This window comes from Larimichthys crocea, chromosome VI, assembly GCF_000972845.2.
Source record: "Larimichthys crocea isolate SSNF chromosome VI, L_crocea_2.0, whole genome shotgun sequence".
NCBI classification, from domain to species: domain Eukaryota; kingdom Metazoa; phylum Chordata; class Actinopteri; family Sciaenidae; genus Larimichthys; species Larimichthys crocea.
Window position 1 is genome coordinate 14,088,418 of NC_040016.1, and position 20,692 is coordinate 14,109,109.

Here is a 20,692-nt window from a genome sequence, read left to right on the forward strand (position 1 = left end):
TGATCACTTTGTTTTAAATCTTGAATATATAGAACAAGCAAACATCTGAACCACAAATATATAAATTTTACATTTCTTTGGTGCCTGAAAAAGATACAGGGGAAACACTACTACTTTCTGTCATCTACTACTTTTTTGAAAGGTTCAAGCTTGACTTGGCCACAGTCTTGAAACTGTTTGATCGTTTTTAGCTACACTTTCTTCTCGGACAAATTTACACAGCAGTCAGAAAGGGTGTGGTGGAGTATAGATCCCTACTGAAACACAGAGAATGATGTCCTATTAAATTACGGGAGGAGATGCTTCCATAAAATGCATTTTTAGAATCTGGAAGGCTTGATTTCCATCTGAATATTTTTTTATAGTATAACTGACTTTGGCATTTATTGACCCGTAATATTTTCCAAACCTCTTAGTTGTCAAATAAAAAATGAATAAACGGTATGAATCAGGACAGTGCAGCGTCACATGTACTGCAATGACATTAGGAATAAGAGCTTTAAATGTGTTATTGAGTTACAGATGTCTAAAATAAAGACACTCAAATGAGATCGTATAGGACAAAGAAAAATAAACATAACCACTCAAGTCTTTTTGGAAATGCAGGAGTAACTTAGCATAACGTGCACTTCAAGAAATAACATTTTCATAAATACCTTTAATATGTTTGCCACTGCTTTACTTCAGCACTATAGCACGATAAGGCGCGATAATCATCACAGTTCATCACATCACAATTTCATTGATTTATCATCATCTGTATCAAAACTTACCTGTAGTATAGCACAGATATAAAATATGTATGTTATTTGCATTCCAGGATGTAGCCACACGCTGAGCTCAGATTAATATTTCACCTATTTCATGGTCAGAAAAGACCTTCCTCTGTAACGAAGTGCATTTGCGGGTATAAGTAGGTATTTCTCACCCTGCATGCGAGATATGAATGTAGCTTTGGGCCACACTGCAGACTTCAAACGAAGGACATGCAGGGTGGAAATAAGCAAGCTGCATTGGCAGCATGAAATACTGAGGGGCATCTCTGCATGTGCGTGTGTCTCTTTATGTTTTGTTTTGTTTATTTTATCAAGTCAGTACACGCATATCTTAATGTGTGTGCACGGTTATTTCAATCAGGGGGCGCATTTACATGTTTTCTGTCGTGACTGAATTGTTTCAACAATGATGGAAGGCCAACCAACATTTTGACAGATTAACGCTGAGGGTGATCTACAGTAATGTTAAGTAGTTCACATACAATACTCTCAATAACCAGTGTAGTGGTATATTACAGATGTATTCATTACCTATCCTGTAGTAGTCCCATGCATGACCTCTTTGTGTAGCTGGCTTTAGACTCTGGAAACTTTGCGATAGCTAGGCTATATAGAGATATAGCCGACATATGTGATGACTAAGTGTCTTCTGAAAGCCCAACAAGTGTTATTGTGATCGAGTTGTTTTTGGAAAATTTCTCATTATCATTCAAAAAATATTAGAATGATGAGTAATAATAGATCATGTTAGAATTTGAACACCCGTCTGTCAAAACGACGTCTAACACAATCTCTGGTTTCAGTTAAAATTGCTGTGCTAATATGAGCACTTATGTACACAGACTAGTGTGTGTGTGTGTGTGTGTGTGTTCATTTGGTGTACATACCCTTTTGGGCAAATAATAATATGACCCCCTTTTATATCATTCTGAAGTCGTCAGAAAGTTTTGTTTTCAGCAACCCCCCGGATAAATTTTATATTTTAGCCACACTGCTGGCAAAGCTCTGCAAATATCAAAATCATCATGACCTTGTTCATTACCTCCAGACCTTTTCTAAATTGTAAACTGTAGCTTCTGGTACCAACAGGTTTTGAAATTGCTACGATTATGGAAATCCTCTGGCTTGAAATCAGAAAGTTCCAGATGATCACTTGTGTTGCTTGTGTGAACTGAATTGTGGAGCATCCTGTTTAATGCCACACCAAATCTTCATTGTCTATACAACAAAGTCAATTATACAATAGATAAATAAATAAAAATCTATTGACATATGAGCAATATAAGTACATATTTATTAAGTGAGTATATTAGTACATGCTGATACATGTCGGTTAGCTGTGTTAGGGAAAGGAAATGTATATGTCCATGTCCAGGATAAAAAGTAATTTGTGTAAAGGAGCAAAAGGGGATGCATAAAATGCTCGATCTAAACGGGACATCAAAGCAGATTTACTGTCAGTTTGCTGCGGTTGGTTGAACTTACCTGGCTGCGGAGCACAGATGGATGCGAGGTAAAGGGAGGGCGAGCCGTGGAGCTGGCTGGTGGTGCCTGCGAGCTGGAAGTAGTTTTATGCTGCAGCCTGACACCATCACTGTATTCAGCACAGTCAAAGTTGGTCTTCCACACCATTACCTATAAGGTGAATTTAAATCGTCATAAAAAGTCGAACAATCTTCTATAAAAAGAATGAAAACATGCTCTAAATACATCTGTCTTCTTTTTTTTACAGGTTCTTAATTGTTAATAAACCCTTTGGTATCACTATCGGTAGCATGAGGAAGCTGACACATGATATCAGTAGGGAAAATCAATAGGCTATATTTGATTCAGTGTTTTAGGGTCAAGAATAAATCATCACCTGTTCATCAGAACCACCAGAGGCAAAGTACTCTCCTGTCCTGGAGAAGGCCACACAGGTCACTGGACCCTGGAGTGAGAAGAAGAGACACGAACAATGGAGATCTCTTGTGCAGCAAACTATTTGCTCAACTTGAAGAGAAAAGCAGTGTCAGTGTTGCGATGCAATGTTGTGCTCCAAAAAACAAATCCAGATGAACAAAAATAATCAACAAGCATTGAGAGATCTATGCTGTGCTAAACTAGTGCAAATCTCACAAGGGTAAAACAAATAAAAAAATCGACAGATTAATTAATCTGCAACTAACTGAGTAACTACTCAGTTGTGAGCGTTTGCTGTTTGTCTTTGTCTCATGTGACAATAAACTAAATGTTTTGGGGTTTTGGACTTTTGGTCAGAAAAAGAACAAGACATTTAAAGACATAACCTAAAGCCTTACAAAACTCTGCTGGGCATTTTAGATTCATTTACAGTCAACTTGAGTTAAAATAATCAATGATGAAAATTATTTTAGTTGCAGCCTTGAAAAAAAAAGGAAACAGTCCCTGTGAAAACGTTGCTGTGTATGTGTGTAGTCAGCCCATTCATTCATCCTACACAACCCTGCACATCGTATCTTTGAATAATTAAATATTTTTTCTCTCCCAAGCACTATAGCTGCAGTGAAAGCGTAGGTGTAAATGTAAAAATATGGGGCACAGTAAACACTACATAATTTAACAGAATACAGAACACAAAAATAAAAATATATATTCTAAACACACTTGTTTTGAAGATTATATATATGTTCTTTAAACAATTCGAGGAAACAAACTGATGTGTGTGTTTGTGGAGTAGGGGTGGGTGGGTGTGTGGGACTGTAGCAGAGCAATCAATAACAGAAAGCAGAGACTCAGGTGAGATGAGGTCACGCATGGTTAGAGCCAAAAACGATCACCTGGGGATGTCAGGACTTTGGCATGCCGTGTGTGTGTGTATGTGTGCGTGTATGAACTTGGAGCGCAGACAGACTCCAGCTTTTTAAATAAATAATTAAATAAATAAATAACACAAAATGATTCTCTCTCTTTTTTTTTCTTGGTTTATTCTTTTCTCTATCTCAAAGTGCAAAATGGGGTCAACGATTACAGCCCGAGCCCTCTGACTGTGTTCAAAGAGAGGATGACGGCGAGAACAAACAGAAGAAAAAGGAAAAGAAACGGACAGGGAGGCTGCTGGAAAAGAGAAAGAAAAAAGGAGCTCTGTCCTGTGGCTGGCACCCAGACAGGCTGGTTTGGGTGAGGAATGGTTTCCCAGAAGCACCTGAGAGAAGCAGACAGTGTCACTATGGCAACGCGACGGCCTGACAGACAGCATGTTCTGTCTCTGCTCTGACTAATGCCTGCTGCCAGGCTGGCACTTGCCATGGCCAGACACACACACACACACACACACACACACACACACACACAGAGAGAGAGTCTGACAGGGCAATGAACCTAACTGGCACATTTTATGCACTGATACATGAATAAGGGCTGCAAAAACCAGACAAGCTCCACATGGTGCTGTCCATAAAGATATGACTAATAAAAATATGATAAATTGTTCACTGTTATTACTTTAAAATGTACGTCTAAGGGTAGTTAGAAATACTTAATTTAAAAAGTATCTGATTGATATGTATGAACTAGAATAGTTGCATCACTACACGTCTGATTTTAGGACTTCAAAATATGCATTTTTGCACTTTTTTATTGCATTAAAATTCTGTCCTCTCGTCCTTCTGTGAGCTCACATATTACACATATTGCAAGCCGGATCATATTAAGATTCCTAGCAGTAAAATCTGATCAGATGTCAGGTCTGTTTGTCCTTTAGCAATAGCACCAGTAATGTGTTGAACGTCTATATTCAGGTGTCACCAACAACACATCATCAACTGTGTGTGTGTGTGTGCAAAGCCTTTAAATGCACTACGTGTTGTGTTGTGCTCACAAGTGAGCGCCTGCGCCATTACTGCTGTAGGAGAGTGAAACTGAACACATTTACCCTGGCAGTGGAAGCAGTGATGTTTGGGTTATATGGTCTGATGGAGTCTGTGTGAAGGTAGTAGTTTTTCATCCTAAAAACATCAGTCTGAATTTGTTCATGACACAGGCTTTGGGAAATGAGGATTGTGGAGTAGCTAATTAGCCCAAGCTCGTGATTAAAAATCATCAAACCCCAGGATCGCTTGCATTGTAATCAGAAGGAATGCATAATTTAATAATAAAAAAAAATAATAATAACTTGATATTGAAAAAGTGGAATTTACACAGCACTAAACTAACAGATCAGATCTGCAGCGTAGTGGCAAGCAGACGGTCTTTATCGGTCCCTCGTCAGCTTTAGTAAGTAGACTTCATGGAGCAGGAGATTGTACTTTTACTTTCTGTTTTGTTTTTTCATCATTTTTTTGTTCACTGTTGGAGCAGTTGATGATAGAAACAGAACAGAAATGCCTTCAGCATATAACTGGTTAATCAGGATGTCCTTGACAAAGTTAAAACAGTAAGGATAATCTTCACCGATTAGTGGCCACAACTGATATTACCTGCAATGAGCTGTGGCCTAGAAAGAAATATGTGTCACACACTTTTGAAAATGTCTCTTTCCTTCCTTAAAAACATTTTCAGAGATTATTTTTAGAAGAACATCTTTGCTTGCTTCTTCTTTGCCTTTGTTGGTGCATTGGTGCAAATTTCTTACCATTACATTACGACCAACAACTGTTGATCAGTGGAATGGCATCAAACAATCTGCAGGACTATATCACATCACCCATCCTAGTGCACATGCACAAGATACAGACAAAACACTGACCTACTATTGCAGACTCTATAGCGCTCCTATTGGCCCAAAACTCCACAGAACAACATGATAACTAAAGCGTACTAATGTACAAAGTTGACGACTTTCTTCATTAAAAGTTTTGGATCAAACTGTGAAAGTCAGTTGTCAGCTGACAGAGGAACAGAGAGACAAATCAACCTAAATTTGGCTGATTCATCCCAACAAGGTGAAGTCCCCCCTAGGCGAGGTAAACAACACGTTTGTCAGATCCTGCAGATGGAAAAAAAAAAACACTCCCTCTGAGCCCTCATGTGTTTTCACATACAGTATATGCACATGAGAACACATGCGGGCATATACATAAACATACATAAACCTGCACACCCACACTGAACAGATCGGGGTCTCTCCCATCTTTAGCTATGCGACTGGAGAGACAATTAACACCCTGAGCGCTCCCAGCGCCAACAGATTGGCAGAGTCACCACTGAGCCAAAAAGAACAACAACAGAAATGGAGACAGTGTGCAGGAGATGACAAATTTGGAAGTGTAAAGAAAGAAGGGGAAAAGTGTTTTTGTTTTTTTCTTTTCATCTTCACAAAGAGTCTTGGCAAGCAGTTGAAGAGAAGGACAGGTGACATGGATGACAAAAAAAAAGACAGCATGAAAGACAGGCAACGTGTACAGAGGGACAGATAAACAGATGGACCACATGTGGTACTGGCAAGCCACTGATTTCCACAACTAGCCAGCAAGCCCGTCCATCAGCTGTTCAAACAAACGGATACAGTCAGTGAGCTGTCCGGACAGCTAGTCCAACCAGCCAAACTGTGAGTACATGAGAGGTCGGAGAAAGGGAGGAGGTAGGAGCAAACAGAGGAGGACATGACAGATGATAATGATGGTGGTAACGCTAAAACAACCCCAGAACTCACAGGGAGGAGTGCTAAAGTCGAAAGAAAAAAGGACGGGACGGAAACAGAGAGGAGGAGGAAGACAAGACGAGGAGGAAAGGATCCAGAGGAACGGAGGCAGAAACACAGTTCTGTTTCCTTCCAACAGTCCTGAGATGAGTCATCATGAGTGGGCTGCCTGCTCGCCTGGCAAGTACTAAAATACACCACATACAAAAAAAAAAAAGCATCATACACACACACTCACACACATACACACTTCAGACAATCAAACACGCACAAAGGAGATGACAAACACACTCACATATAACTGTCCAAACCTTCAGTAATACACACACACACACACACACTCAGGAATGGCAGAGCAGACAATAGACATGACCTTTCATGATCATGAGTAAACTGCAGTTAGATACCTGGTGTCCGTGCAGTGTGTACAGCAGCTTGCCCTCTACAAGGTCCAGTATCTTCATTGTGGAATCGGTGGACGCCGTGATGAGGAAATTACCAGCCGGGTGGAAAGACAAGCTGTTCACAACGCCACTGTGGACTGGAAAACACACACACACACACACACACACACACAATTTATGACAGGAGTAGAACAGCTATTGTGTGACTGTAATGTTTTGTAAGTTAATTTTGAAGCCTTGTATATGCACCTGTTCTGCCTGTTAAATAACATGCAACAATCAAAATCACAGTATAACTATAACCCAGTTTATTCCTGTTGAGGTGATGCTGCCACAACCTTCTGAGAGAAAAACAAAATACTATATATTCTAATAAAATTTTATGAATACTCAAAATGATTTACTTTTCTCTCAGTCAGTTATAGATGACCTAAGGGGTATTTAAAAGTTCAGAGTCTTGCTCAAGGACAGCTCAGCAGGGCAGATGCTTGCTAACACACTGCCTGAATCCTTTTGCTGTTGTACATCATTTCAGTGACTTAACATCAGGTTTAGATTAGCACATATAATCAAGTAGAGTAACGTCAAGTCCAGTAGCCTATGGCAACTAATCAAAACTTATCTGGACCTGAAATTGCCCGTCTATAAGGTTGCTGAGTTCTTGATTGAAATAAGGATAGCTGACATTCGGCAGGTGACATGGTCCCTCTACTGGCTGCAGGATGCTACGACACACATACTGATAGCTCTAACTGCAAAAAGATGCTGAAAAGCTGCACTGAGAGCATGCACGGCTCAGGTTCACATAAGGACGGCGAGCAAAATAAACACCCTAATAAACATAAAACCAGTGGAATTACCACCCAGCACTAAAAGGCTAAAAGACAACCAAACAAACTAACAGTTACCAATAATTCTCGCGTGTATCTAACAGGAAACACGCCACATTTTATAGGCTTAATGCACCATTGGTAATCAACTACAGTGTGCAAAGTGACGAGCGGTAGAAAGAAAAAAACAAGAGGAGAGGAAAAGCTTTTATCTTCATGCCCCGTCTCTTCAGACAGATGTGATTATCCATTATTAGATCTCACAGCTCAAATCCATTTAAGAGAGCTGATTAGAACAATCAGGCTGACTGGCAGGCTGACAAAAGGCATCAACATTTGGTTTATTGAATATGCAAGAAATCATGAAACTTGATTACCACTTTAATTGTGAGTTTAAAGCTTAATTATATCTTGGGGTTATTTCAGTAATTTGTTGTAGGCCTCGGCCGTATTTTTCCACGGTGTTTAAAAGGTGAAGCTTTACTTAATTTCAGAGTCTGATGGGAGTGGATGAGAAGACTTTGAATGTCTGCATCTTAGCTGTGTGTCTATTTCCATCCTCCTGTAACTTGTTCTTGGAACTGTGTAAGTACATCGAGAGCAACAGTCCTTGTATGTGGCCAATAAAGCTGGTTATGATTATGAGCCTAAGACAAACACAAACACTTTTGGTTTCTTTACTGTGTTAGGGTTCCAGCATATTATAAAACACAATTGTGTTGTTTCAGTATAGAACATCTATTAACGTAAGTGTGGATAAACTGAAATGCAGTATTAATACTTCAATAAATGTGTAAGTACATCTAATACGTCTCTGTATGAAAGTTATAAATATGCAAAGCCCATGATGTTCAAATGATTTGACTTCCTTAATGCACATTTAAGGTGTCTTTACCTTGGTAGTGCTGTAGCATCTTATGGGATCGGATGTCCCACACCTTGACAGAGTTATCAGTACTGGCCGCAGCAATGCATGTGCCACTGGGATGGAAGTCCACATGGTTTGCATAACTTGGGAGAAAAAAAACATGACATGAGCTTTCACAGTGCTTCAGATTCATTATTCGTGATCTAAAAAAATCAATTAAAAATCGAAAATACTTTTAGTTTTTAGCAGAGTTTTATAGTTTTTATTAATACCATCATTAGTAGTACTTCTTAGCTTTAGCTGCTTCTTGGTGAGTTTGTATGTTCAGTTACAGCAGTTTTAACAGGACATGCAGTACATAATGCTCTGATGTCAACATTTACACCGGAAAAAACACTGGATAAAAATGTGGATGTTGATCTCTAAATTCTTTCTTCCACACACGTACAGACCATGGCGCACACACACAAACACACACAAATTACAAAATTATCCAGATTTTTCCTCATGCATCGTTCTTGTCTGGTGCTCACCCAGCATGTTCGTAGAAAGAATGAATACAGTCTCTGCTATTCTTGTCCCACAGCTTTATAGTTTTATCATCACTGGACGACACAATCAAACGATCATCTGGAGAAAACCTGCAAAACATGTGCAAATGTATTCATGTATTCATTAAAGTTACTATTCAGAAATGTACAGAACTTGTTTACATGTAACAAATGATATCTGCGTCAGCCAATGATATCTATATGCATGCGTGTGTGCATCGTACTTGGCGCAGCGGACCCAGTTGATGTGCTGGTTGAGAGAGAAGAGAAACTTTTGCCTGTGGACGGTCCACACTTTAATGGTCTTGTCGTCAGAGGCTGTGACCAGAGTCTGTCCATCACCAGAAAAGTTAACGCTGCGCACAGTGGCAGTGTGAGCCCTGAAAGTTGTTGACTCAGCCTTCCTGTACACAAACACACACAAGCACCAAGACGACACTAAAGTTTAAAACAAAACAAAAAAACAGTGGGTGCTCAGAAATGTGCCCCTTCTTCTGTGTGAGACTCTCTGCAACTGTCTTGTTTTGTTGTTTTTATGAATCAGCATCATTGTGCTTTGTGGTAACTTTCTCATGGTAGACAATAATAATGATAAAGACGACAGAAGATGTGCAACAAAACAAAGGTGTAATACTTCTTAACTCACATGCTGGGTACCCAAAGACGTACAGTCTTGTCTCTGGAGGCAGAGGCCACCAGATGGCCAGAGGGAGAAAACTGAACTGAAATGACAGCATCTTTGTGTCCGTCAAAACGATATGCTCGCATCTGAGGTTTCATGTTCCAGATCATCACACAGGAGTCCATAGAGCCTGTGGCTGCGGGAGGAAGGAGCACAGGTGAGTGAACTAAACAGATGACCACAGAAAACATACTACACAGAAGATGAAATGAAAGGACAACAGCAAACAGATGCAACAAATTATCTGCCCACATACCGACAAACACAAATACACAGGGTGCTTTTCGTTATGACACTAATGAGTCTCCTTGCTTCCTTTCCTTGCGTCTTAGTTTAGGGAGAAAGTGAGGGAAATGCAAGGAAGCTAAGCTCCTCCAGGTGCCGCTTCTCTCCTCACCCATCAAGGTGCTTTTAAAAGGACTTGTTTATGGTTATGGAAGGGGAATTATTTCCAGGTCACGGGAGGCGAGAGGATGCAGGAAGCAAAGATTGGCGTAATGAAAAACACCCACAGAGTAAAATAAAGTGGCAGTTACCAATCTGTTTCATGTTGCCGCTGATGTCCACGCTGGTCACAGTGTCCCTGTGACCCTTGAAATGTCTCTCTAGAGTTGGATCAGACTGTATGGAGAAAGACATGGAAAAAAGGTTGCAGCAGCCATATTAAAACTTGTGTGTGTTCAATGTAATTACTTGACACATAAAATTAAAACAGAACAATTATGGTGATAACATTTCCAGTAATAGTAAATAACCATGACTAAATATGTAACACCCACAGTTTAAAAAATCCTTCTGATGTGTCCACATTATGCATTCAACCCTATAACTGTCATATGTGGCAGAATTTTTTACAACTAACTGTACTCTTGTTTTCAATACAACTGAATCCAAGTAAAGCCTGTCAAATACTAACAATTGTCATAAAATGCTAATGAGAATCCAGCTACATACAATACATAACCAACACTGGTTATGAATGATGTGCGCTTTTTTTCATGTATGAACACATTTTGACATGTCACAGCAGGAAAAGCTCAGGTGTTAATAATAAAATGAATAATCGATGAATGAACTCCATTAAGCTCTTTTCTGGTATCATACGATGGCTCAGGAGGTAGAGCGGGTCGTCCACTGATCAGATGATCTGCAGTTCAAACCCCGTGTCCTCCAGCCTGCATGTCAAAGTGTTCTTGGGCAAGATACTGAACCCCAAATTGTTCCCGTGATGAGCAGCTGGCACCCTGCATGGCAGCTAATGCCATCAGTGTATGAATGGGCGAATAAGATATGAGGTGTAAAAGCGCTATGAGTGGTTGGAAGACTAGAAAGGTGCTATATAAGTCCATTTACCATTTAATGTAATTTCAACTCACTCTCACAATTCAAGTCTTCACTTAAAACCCTCCTGTTTAAAATAGCCTTTAACATCTGAATAAATTGCATTTAATGTTGTATTCTTGTAATTTGATATACTTTCATGGTTCTTTTTAATGTTGTATTCTTGTAATTTGATATACTTTCATGGTTCTTTTTGTTGGTTTCTGTTATTTGCTGTCTACTTTTATTTACTGCAAGGTGTCCTTGGGTGACAGAAAGGTGCCTATGAAATAAAGTTATTATTATTAATGTTATGGCTTACTGTGAGACCTGAAATGGGTATTTGAGGTGTTATTAGTTAGACCTGTGCTTTTCCTACAATAACAAGTCAAAATTTCTGCTTTGACACTTATCATTAAAATTGTAAAATATGGGCATCAATGCGCCTCCATACCAGACTACACTGCTCTATACAGACTCCGTCCGCGGGACGGCGCTGTTTCACAATGCACTTGTCCAAAGACTCTGAATCCTGTTTAAATCCAGACAAACCAACAGATTTACATGTCATTACATCGTTTTGAGGCTAATACTGAAGCTGAATTTATTAAGATTTTGATAAATTAACATTTTATAACCGTTGCCAAACGGAAACACGTCAAATGTAAGGTATTTAGTATATGGAGCGCCCGGCGCTTAGGCTGTCAGGCAACAGTTCCTTATTTGTGTCGCCGCAAACTATCTCCACCAGTAAAGTTATGTTTCATTAAAATAAATTATATGTTGAAGAAAAAAAGACTAATATTCTGGCTGCATCATTTTCAGTGATTAAATATCTGTACGTTTACGCTTCGTGACGGGAAGTGATGTGCCTGTGAGTCAACGCTCAGGGTAAATTTCGCAGAACAAAAAACAATCACCGCTGAGTAGTGATGGGAATTTCGGCTCTTTTGGGAGAGCCGGTTCTTTTGGCTCTGCATACTATAAGGAGCCGGCTCTTTCGGCTCCCAAACGGCTCCTGACATTTTATTTATTGGTTTTATTAATTAATTTGTATTATTATTGCTGTTATTATGATTTTATATTTTAAAATGTTATTTTATTTTTGACATTGTAAAGCACTTTGGTCAGTGCATGAGGTGTAAAAATGTGCTATATAAATAAAAACGTACTAACTATTTAATTAATTTATCAACCAAAATAATGGAATAAACGGCTCAATAAACGGCTCCTTAAATCGGCTCACAACGAGGAGCCGGCTCCCGTCGTTCACTTCAAAGAGCCGGCTCTTAGAACCGGATCGTTCGCGCACCAACACATCACTACCGCTGAGTTGCCAAGGAGACGACGAGAGCTGTGGCGCTAGCCGTTAAGCTAACCGTTAGACTCGGAGGAGGACGTCAGAGGAGGCGCCGCATGTTTGTGTTTGCGGGGATATTTGCACCATGGCAGAGCTGCACATTATAGGCCAGATCGTTGGAGGTAGTGGTTTCCCGCAGAACAGCCTGTTTTGTAAATGGGGAGTTCATACGGGAGGAGCATGGCGTCTTCTGTCCGGGCTGAAGGAGGGTCAGACCCAGGTGGATATCCCCCAAACAGGAGACATGGCGTACTGGAGTCACCCCATCGATCTACACTACGCCACTAAAGGGCTCCAGGGCTGGCCGAAGTTTCACCTCCAAGTGTGGCACCAGGACTCTTTCGGACGCTGCCAGCTGTACGGCTACGGGTACTGTCATGTCCCCTCCAGCCCCGGGCATCACCGGATAAGCTGTGTGACCTGGAGGCCGCTCGGCTCCTGGCAAGAACAAATGGCGCAAATGTTTGTCGGCGGAGGTCCCCAGCTCCGCAGCCCGGACCTTGTGTACAGCGGGGCGGATAGATACAGACTGCACACCGAAGCCATGGGCACCGTGGAGCTGGAGCTCGGCGTTATCACAAGACACTTGGACAAGTATGGCGTCGAGAGTTAACGCAACAAGAAGAGGACTTGTTGACATGGATTATATTTTGTGCAGGTCGAAGTCTGGCTCGTTTTTAGTAGAGTTTTGTACTTTTTTCTAAACTGAATTTGTGTTTTTTATATATTAGCTGTATGTAAATAAAGAAACTATCGTACTAGTGAAGTTGGTTTCTTGTTGATATGCCATAGTAAGACATAATCAGATTACTCCAGTCTAATATGAGCTGGACATAAACCATCTCATTCATTTTTTAAAAATCCTACATTATTACCGAGAAAGTTCTCAAAAGATAACCTTCAAATCGTCTCGCTGAAACCAAACAATAAAAAAATGACACTGCTAATAACTCAAACTTTGGCAAATTTTGTTGTTTAAAGTATATTTTGTGTCATCTTTCTGAAATTAAATGACATTCTTAAGCAAACCTCTTGTTTATAAGATACCCAAAGTGGGTAAGTGAGTCCAGCCACGTGTCAATGAGTATTTTCCAAATCTAAATTTTATTTTATTTTTTAATTTTTACCCTGACACTGCTCAAAACATAAACAGAATGAACATAAATGAGTTATGTTGTGGCAAAATTCCCCTTGGTACACACAGACCTCTGCTTTTTACTTCTTAACTAACAGCTGATATATCCAGATATTTAAATATTTATTAAATATTTGCACCCATAGCTCAGCAGGAATAAAATCATGTACACCTAGGATTTGGAAATGCTCCAATGGACAGTCATTTAACACTTGTACACACACACAACATTTCTTCTTCTTTTTTTAACAAAAAAGCCAAAAACGCTGTCTAGGACACATTATTACTCATGAACTTCACTCCATCCTACATAACTGACTTTAAAATGATGGATGTTTATCTGCAATAAGCAGAATTGCTGCAAATGTCTCAAGCACACGTGAAATGACACAATAAAAGTGGCATAATTTACTGTGAGTGAGACAATATAAGTTATTTTAAGTTATAAAATAAAATGTCGCCTACGTGAATTTCATGTTGTTATGTTTATTACACACGTGTACATACATGTATATGATGCAGTGCTGGCATATCACTTGCATTAATAGTGCTGCAGACTTAATCTGCATAATTTAATGAAATGTTGATCACATTTATCCATTTATGAGCAAGTCTCGGGTAGATTGTGTTGAAGAGAAAGCTCCTGTCTCCACTTTCTACTTTTACTTGTGGTTTAAAAAAGTCGAACAAGAAACCAACTTCAGCTCAGAGGCTCACTTAACAAGCACCTCGCAGCTAAACGAAAGTCACACTCACCAGTGCAGAAGTCATCTTTTACCGATTACCGGAGACACACGGCGACTTTTCTGACCGCTACAACCGGTAATGTGCTTCTTGACTGCGGTGAATGAGACAAACGGTGTTAGCTCACGGGGCTAACTCTAGCTTACATCCACTAGCTGCTGTTTGCTGACAACAACAAAATTCAGTTTACGCGCCGCGATTGGGCGCTGAGCGTCCTTAAAGGGACAGCTGCACCGGTAACAGCGTTTCCACCAGATAATAATATCGTACGACAGTGATCAGATAAAATGCTACACAAGTGAGCAAACAAGATTATAATAATAAAAGGTTAATCCGTCTTGATGTTAGAGTTTTAAATGGTTTAATGTGTAGTGACGTTTCCTCACCGCCAGGGGTCAGCAGTGTCTTTTCCTGTGTGAATGTACTTTGTGTAAAGGAAGTGGAGAAACTCTCCAAAAATGTTGATTTTAAATGTATTTCTAACTTCTGTAACCTACATATATACATTTTTTTTTAAATGTAAGCAGGAGTGCCCTTTCGACCTTTAAAAAACTTGTAAAAACCTTTCTGTTTCGAGAATGCTTCCCTGCCTAACAAAACTAACAAACTAACAACTACTCTGTGCTCCTTAACCTTTCTTCAGTTTTCCTCCTGGATAAAAGCGTCTGCCAAATGCAATGTAATGTAATGTAATGCTAGATTAATCAAGAAGAAAATGCATGATGTATCATGCGGGTGGTGGCAAATGCCGCATTGTACTCCTTGCTTGTGTATTTCCATTGCACTCCACTCATTTTCTTTATTTTACTGCAACAACATATTTGTTACTATGTATTTATTGATTCCTTACAAAGCGTTTTAAACTTGGATGTGCCTGGCCAAGCTACAACATTAAAATTAGTGTTAATACATCAGCTAGTAGCAGTAATATAACACCGACAGTGGACATTCTTCATAATGTGTACTACTGTGATACTTATAGTTACTTATGTACTTTTACTAAAATTGTGAAGGCAAGACTTTTACTTGTGTACATTTTTAAAGTTAATAATCAAAGAAGTTTGTACATATAAAATAACATTTCTGTGATTATTAACCAAAATTTACAAAACCTACTTGTTTGAATATGATTTCATTAAGGTTATAGGTTAGATAAGGTTTTTGTTAAGAATTGGCACCATCTTCTCCTTTTTAAAGATGTGTACTTCCTTTAACAAACTATGTTGCATGCAAGGCACCGGTTTGTTGCGGGGCTAAGAGGAGTGTCAGTAGTTGCACATATTGTACATACTACAGGCAGTGGTACAATTAATTTGAATGTGTTTTGGCACCTTTTATACTTTAAACACAACACATCCCTATTACAGTAACACAGTACACACTTTATTTTTGTATGCAGTATAAAGTAGGACCGTGCAATGCAACACATCAACATGATATTTTTTCATAAAAATTCTGATCATATAATGCAAACACTTCATACTTTGTAATACTTGCATGAGCATGTCAATTGCTATTTATGAGCACTTCCAGTAGATGATAAACTGGTGAAGAAGGAAGAAGGAAGAGATACAGGCCAATGAACTGGAATCATTTTAACCACAACAATGAGCTAATTTGCTATGAAAAAACAAGCCAGGCATCAGGGTGCTGTAAGAACAAAACTTCACTATATTTGTTTAACTGATCCAAAACTTGATTTTTTAAAAATGATTTAAGCTACTAAACATATCTAGCACATTCTACAAAGATAATATACATACGCATAAGGGTTTTAAGCTAAACAAACACAGAACAGTTAAACACCTTTAAGCATCAAGCTCTTCCAGGAATTTTCTTCCATTGTTGGTAACCTAGCCTTGTGTACTCATACTCAAATGTAGAGCAAATTATAGTCATAGTAGGTCATATGTTACCATTCACAAATAAGGAACAGTCTTTCCTGGAAAGTAATATTATTTCCTGGAAAGTAATATTATTTGTTTTACAAGACATGACCTACTACCATACATACTACCAATAAGAGAAGTCTAAAAAATATACTGTTTTAAGAAACTATAAGTACCCTCTATGCATGCCTACAAAAATGTCAAAGATGTGGAAAGAGTAGACAGAAATGTTCAGACAAATGTCGACTTAACTATTAACAATCTGTTTTAGGATGTACTCACAAAAAGGCTACACTTCAGCTGCTAATCCAAGAGTTATCAGTTATCCATAAAGTTAAAAGTTAGATTTTTCTCTTGGCATGTAAGGCCTTTAAGTGATTATTCAAATCATTATTCAGATAAGGTTTTTGTTAAGAGTTAGCACCGTCTTCTCTTTTTTTCAATATATATGCGCATCCTTTAAAGCAACACTGACGTGTTATCAAGTGTCTCTGTCATGCTGCTCCCTGTACACCTGGTCTTGCATTATGTGACAACAACTACAGTATTTCACTTATTTTGGTGAAATTGGATCATATTTTATAGTGAAAATGTTCCTCTGATGTCCTCTGATGTGCTCCACCTCAACTTTCTGTGAATTACAGAGTTTCCTGATGGACAGTAAAGTAAAATGCTGTGAACTATAACTGTTGTTAGATAATGATAGCTGAGTTTGTTAGCCAGGCTGCCGAGAGCGTCTTAGTGTTTTTATCACAGGCGTTTAGGACCACTGGGAAGAGGCGTTTTTCAGGCCTAGGGCACGGGGGAATGCTGACGGGGAGCAAAGCTAGTGTTGTGCCAGAACTGGAGCTGGGCAAGTGAGCAACCAGGTTTAACAGCCTCGATGGACATAATACAGAGGGTAAGAGACTGAAGAGGATGTCGAAGGAAGAAAGTAAGAAGAGAAAATGAGAGAGTGACTGCCTAGACAAGAGTAAATCCAGGACTGACAAATAAAAGACTGAAAGATGCTGAGCTGGGCTTCTTGGACTAGTGCGTGATATTAGCTGGTTGTTGTGTGCAAACCTATTATTCTTGTTCAGATATGATTTTATAAGGTTATGGGGTTAGATAGGGTTTTTCTAAAGATTTGGCAACATCCTCTATTTTTTAAATGCACTTCCTTGTTCACCTCCTTCTACAAACTATGTTTCAAGCAAGCCAAGGATTATCATTATTTACCCGTTTATTGCAACCTGAGGAGTCCAGAGGAGTGTCAGTAATTTCACATCCTTAGCAAACATTGGTATGATTAATTTAAATTGTGTGTGCCAGCCTTATATACTTTAAATAAGACACTCTTAGGTTTACATTCTCATCATTACTCACCAGGAGGAAGAGAAAACGTGCCAATGAACTGGAGTCCTATTAATCATAACTAATGATTCATAACCCGTAGCTAGTGGCTAAATGACTGTAACTAACACGCCAAGGTGTTTTCCGGACACGCACACATCAGCAGCACTTTATATGTGTTTATTGTCGACGAGAAATACCATATACTTCACTGAAATAAATATGGGTTTGGTCCACTGTTGACTTTTCAGTAAAAACGGATATGTTCTCTGATATATGTTGTATCTGTCATTTATGACTGCTATTTAAACATGCAAAGGGCGCTTATCTCCTTTACAGGAAATTTCAGGAGGTGTTCGGAGAAATGTTGTTGTCACTACTTACCAAGGTAACTGCTTGTGCATATACTAATGAGAAACTAACTCACACAAATTGTAAAAATTAAGTCATTATCGATACATGGTGTAATTACCCTCATTTATGAGGCTAAGGGTTCATTGTCTCTTTCACTTGTTTGCCTGACACCCCTTTACTTGCATGGTGTGGAAACAGGTTTACAGTTGTAAAGTTATCAGAGTACTCTTTCTAGAGTTTTCTTTCATCTAACTCTCGGTAAGATAGCAAATAAGCACATTTCCATACAGGTCAGGGTCTTGTAGTTATTTTTTTATTTTATAATATTAATATATTCATAGAGAAAATAACATTTTACAACACTAATAATACACTTAAAAACCAAACATAACAACGTATTGTATTTCCTCTGGGGAAAGGGGGGATACAAATACAGCGCAGCACAACATAATAAAATATATAATTTATGATTATCTACATTAGTGATTACAGGATTGACCTGACCAGTGGGAGGAACCCAGTATCAAAATTAAGCCTGATATAGTTACAGATACAGTATGCTGTTACGATTTTAAAACAATAATACATAACACAGTTGTCTTTTAGATTAAAGATAGTTAAAATCATTCACTGCATATAATAAACTTAAATTTGAAAAATTGCCAAGTTAAAGGAATTTCTTCTCAGGATATAGAAGTTGTAATTCTTCTTCTTCTCTGTACCTGATATTTTGTGTGTCAGATTTAAAAGGAAACATGACATGAAACTATAATTATTGCAGCCCTGTCAGGCTGAGGTAATGTTTTTGACAGTCAATAGAAAGGGATTTCACAACAACCACTTATCTCACCTTGAGATAATTAGTGAGGAATCACACTCGCCACGTGAAAGTCGTCAACAATGACACCATGCAGTCCGACAAGACCACACAAACAAACTGGTTTTTACTGGCCCTGGACATACTATTTCGAGACAGATGATCATTTTTACTGCTCTTATGTAACTTAGATTATAATTATAATATAATAGATAGACTAGATTAGTTTTACGAGAGAAACATTCATTATCATCCTTCTTCCTCATGCTTTAGGACAGGCCTTTGCTCTGTCATCTCATTTAAATAGCTCCAAAATGCCCACAGCTTGACAGGATAGGTCAGTTTTTTGTTGTTTTAAAATTGGGGTTATACAAGGTCTCAATGGTTGAGACAAGGGAAAGGGCTATCCGACAAATATGCTAACTATAGTATAAAACAGATACTGATCTTAAAGTGGGCCTTCCTTTGTGTGGCTGAAATACCGCTTCTCCAAAGCTCGAGCACACTGATCACTGTCAGCTGTATGTAACACACTGATCATGCATTATTACCACATGCAAGCATCCTTTCTGTAACCACTTATCAGACAGTAGTAGTAAAAAAAAATCCTTTATCTCTCATTTATCTATCACTTTTAGCATCTCATACAACCTAACCTTTATACAGTATTTTGCTGTGTAATGTTAATTACCCATGTTAAATGCCTCCTACAAAACCAACCTGACGATCCCCCTAAAGGCACGTGGGTCATTCCAGACAACAATCACAACAATGGGAGACTAGTTGAGGTTTATTTTTAGAGACCAAAGTGAAACAACTATGCAGCTCATGAATGAGGAAATGTGAACACTTAGTGAGCTTTTTTTGTTCGCGTCAGTGTCTGTTCCAACGTGGTTTGTTTTAATAGGCGTCCTCCAACACAAAAGAAGAGGAACTTCTTGAAAATCTACAGGTGTATGTTACGCATATAGACACACGGTAGACAATACAAATAATTATGTAATATTTGCTCAGTGGCCTTTAAAGATCTATTGCCTAACTGTGGTTGCAGAGTTCAAAAACACAGTTCTTACTGTGAAAAGTTTGGTGACTCAGTGTTGCTTTTCTGTTTTCAGAGCTTGTGTTGCTGTGTGGTTTACAGCCAAAGACATTTAGATCATTCTGTTTCTTTACCTGTGCTGTTCACACCTGTGTCATGTGAGCCTTTACCTCTACTGTGAGATGACTAATTGTCACCTTAAGCAATAATAGTACTCATGCCAAATATGAAAAAGCAAGTCTGAAGAGTTTCATTGCACCGCACTGTGTTAGTTTGGGGAATTATATCCACTGGATTATGTCATAAGCAACACTTAGAATCCACTGTTAACATGTGTAATTAACATTGCACAGAAAAATACTATATAAACTTTCTGGACTGTACAAAACAAATCAAACATGTGGTTAAAATACATTGGAAATCTGACCATAGTGCAAAAGTGCTGACCCATCTTGTTTTAGGACTGCAGTTGACAGAAATAACAAAATTATCCCACAACAACAACCATTAAATGAGATTCAATGGCTCCAGATATTCACTGTAACAGTGAATTTCAAATCACAGTCAGGACTGGTCTTCAGATGAAGGTGTAATACTATGCTTGAACTAGATTCTGATTTCTAGACTAGATTTACTGTATGCAAATGTCAAAGTAACAGTAACAGTTGATCTGTGTAGAAGAGCTATATAAGGTCAAAATCAAATTTAAATTCTTAATTTAACGAGTGATCAAGTTGTTTTTTCAAAATCTGAATTCAGCAGTGTCTCATTCCAACAATCTTATTGTTATTATTATCTTACAAAGGTGTAGCTGCACTGTGCTCATCCTGCTGCGACTACAACAGGGAGGACATATTCTCCACTTTGTGATTACTTCTATACAATCACACAAAATCTGACAGTGCACTGTGAAATAAACAATAGACATGCCCACATAGATACTTAACCTCAATGGGTAAGAGAGTAAATGATTCACACTGAGATCAAAT

At 38.7% G+C, this 20,692-nt stretch overlaps 2 protein-coding genes across 3 annotated transcripts in view; one reads left to right on the top strand and one right to left on the bottom strand.

Moving 5' to 3' along the window:
• Positions 1–14,605, bottom strand: part of poc1a (POC1 centriolar protein A) — a 39,524-nt gene extending 24,919 nt beyond the window's left edge. For both annotated transcript variants that reach the window (XR_003462500.1, XM_010746399.3), the window contains exons 1-9: positions 14,282–14,605; positions 10,247–10,331; positions 9,675–9,846; positions 9,253–9,432; positions 9,011–9,118; positions 8,505–8,620; positions 6,783–6,916; positions 2,638–2,706; positions 2,262–2,411 (exon numbers count right to left, since the gene is read on the bottom strand). Coding sequence is in view for 1 of the 2 variants with exons in the window: in XM_010746399.3 (XP_010744701.2) it covers positions 2,262–2,411; positions 2,638–2,706; positions 6,783–6,916; positions 8,505–8,620; positions 9,011–9,118; positions 9,253–9,432; positions 9,675–9,846; positions 10,247–10,331; positions 14,282–14,296 (1,029 nt within the window). In the remaining variant the exon portion in view is untranslated. The remainder of the gene's footprint in view (positions 1–2,261; positions 2,412–2,637; positions 2,707–6,782; positions 6,917–8,504; positions 8,621–9,010; positions 9,119–9,252; positions 9,433–9,674; positions 9,847–10,246; positions 10,332–14,281) is intronic.
• Positions 12,324–13,156, top strand: b9d2 (B9 domain containing 2). The gene has a single exon (XM_010746398.3). The coding sequence runs from the start codon at positions 12,476–12,478 to the stop codon at positions 13,001–13,003; it is 528 nt and encodes a 175-aa protein (XP_010744700.1). The 5' UTR covers positions 12,324–12,475; the 3' UTR covers positions 13,004–13,156.
• Positions 14,606–20,692: the final 6,087 nt, after the last annotated feature.

What these genes read in the sequence shown, in the direction of transcription:
- b9d2 (XM_010746398.3), top strand. Translation starts at nt 12,476, where the DNA reads ATGGCAGAGCTGCACATTATAGGCCAGATCGTTGGAGGTAGTGGTTTC.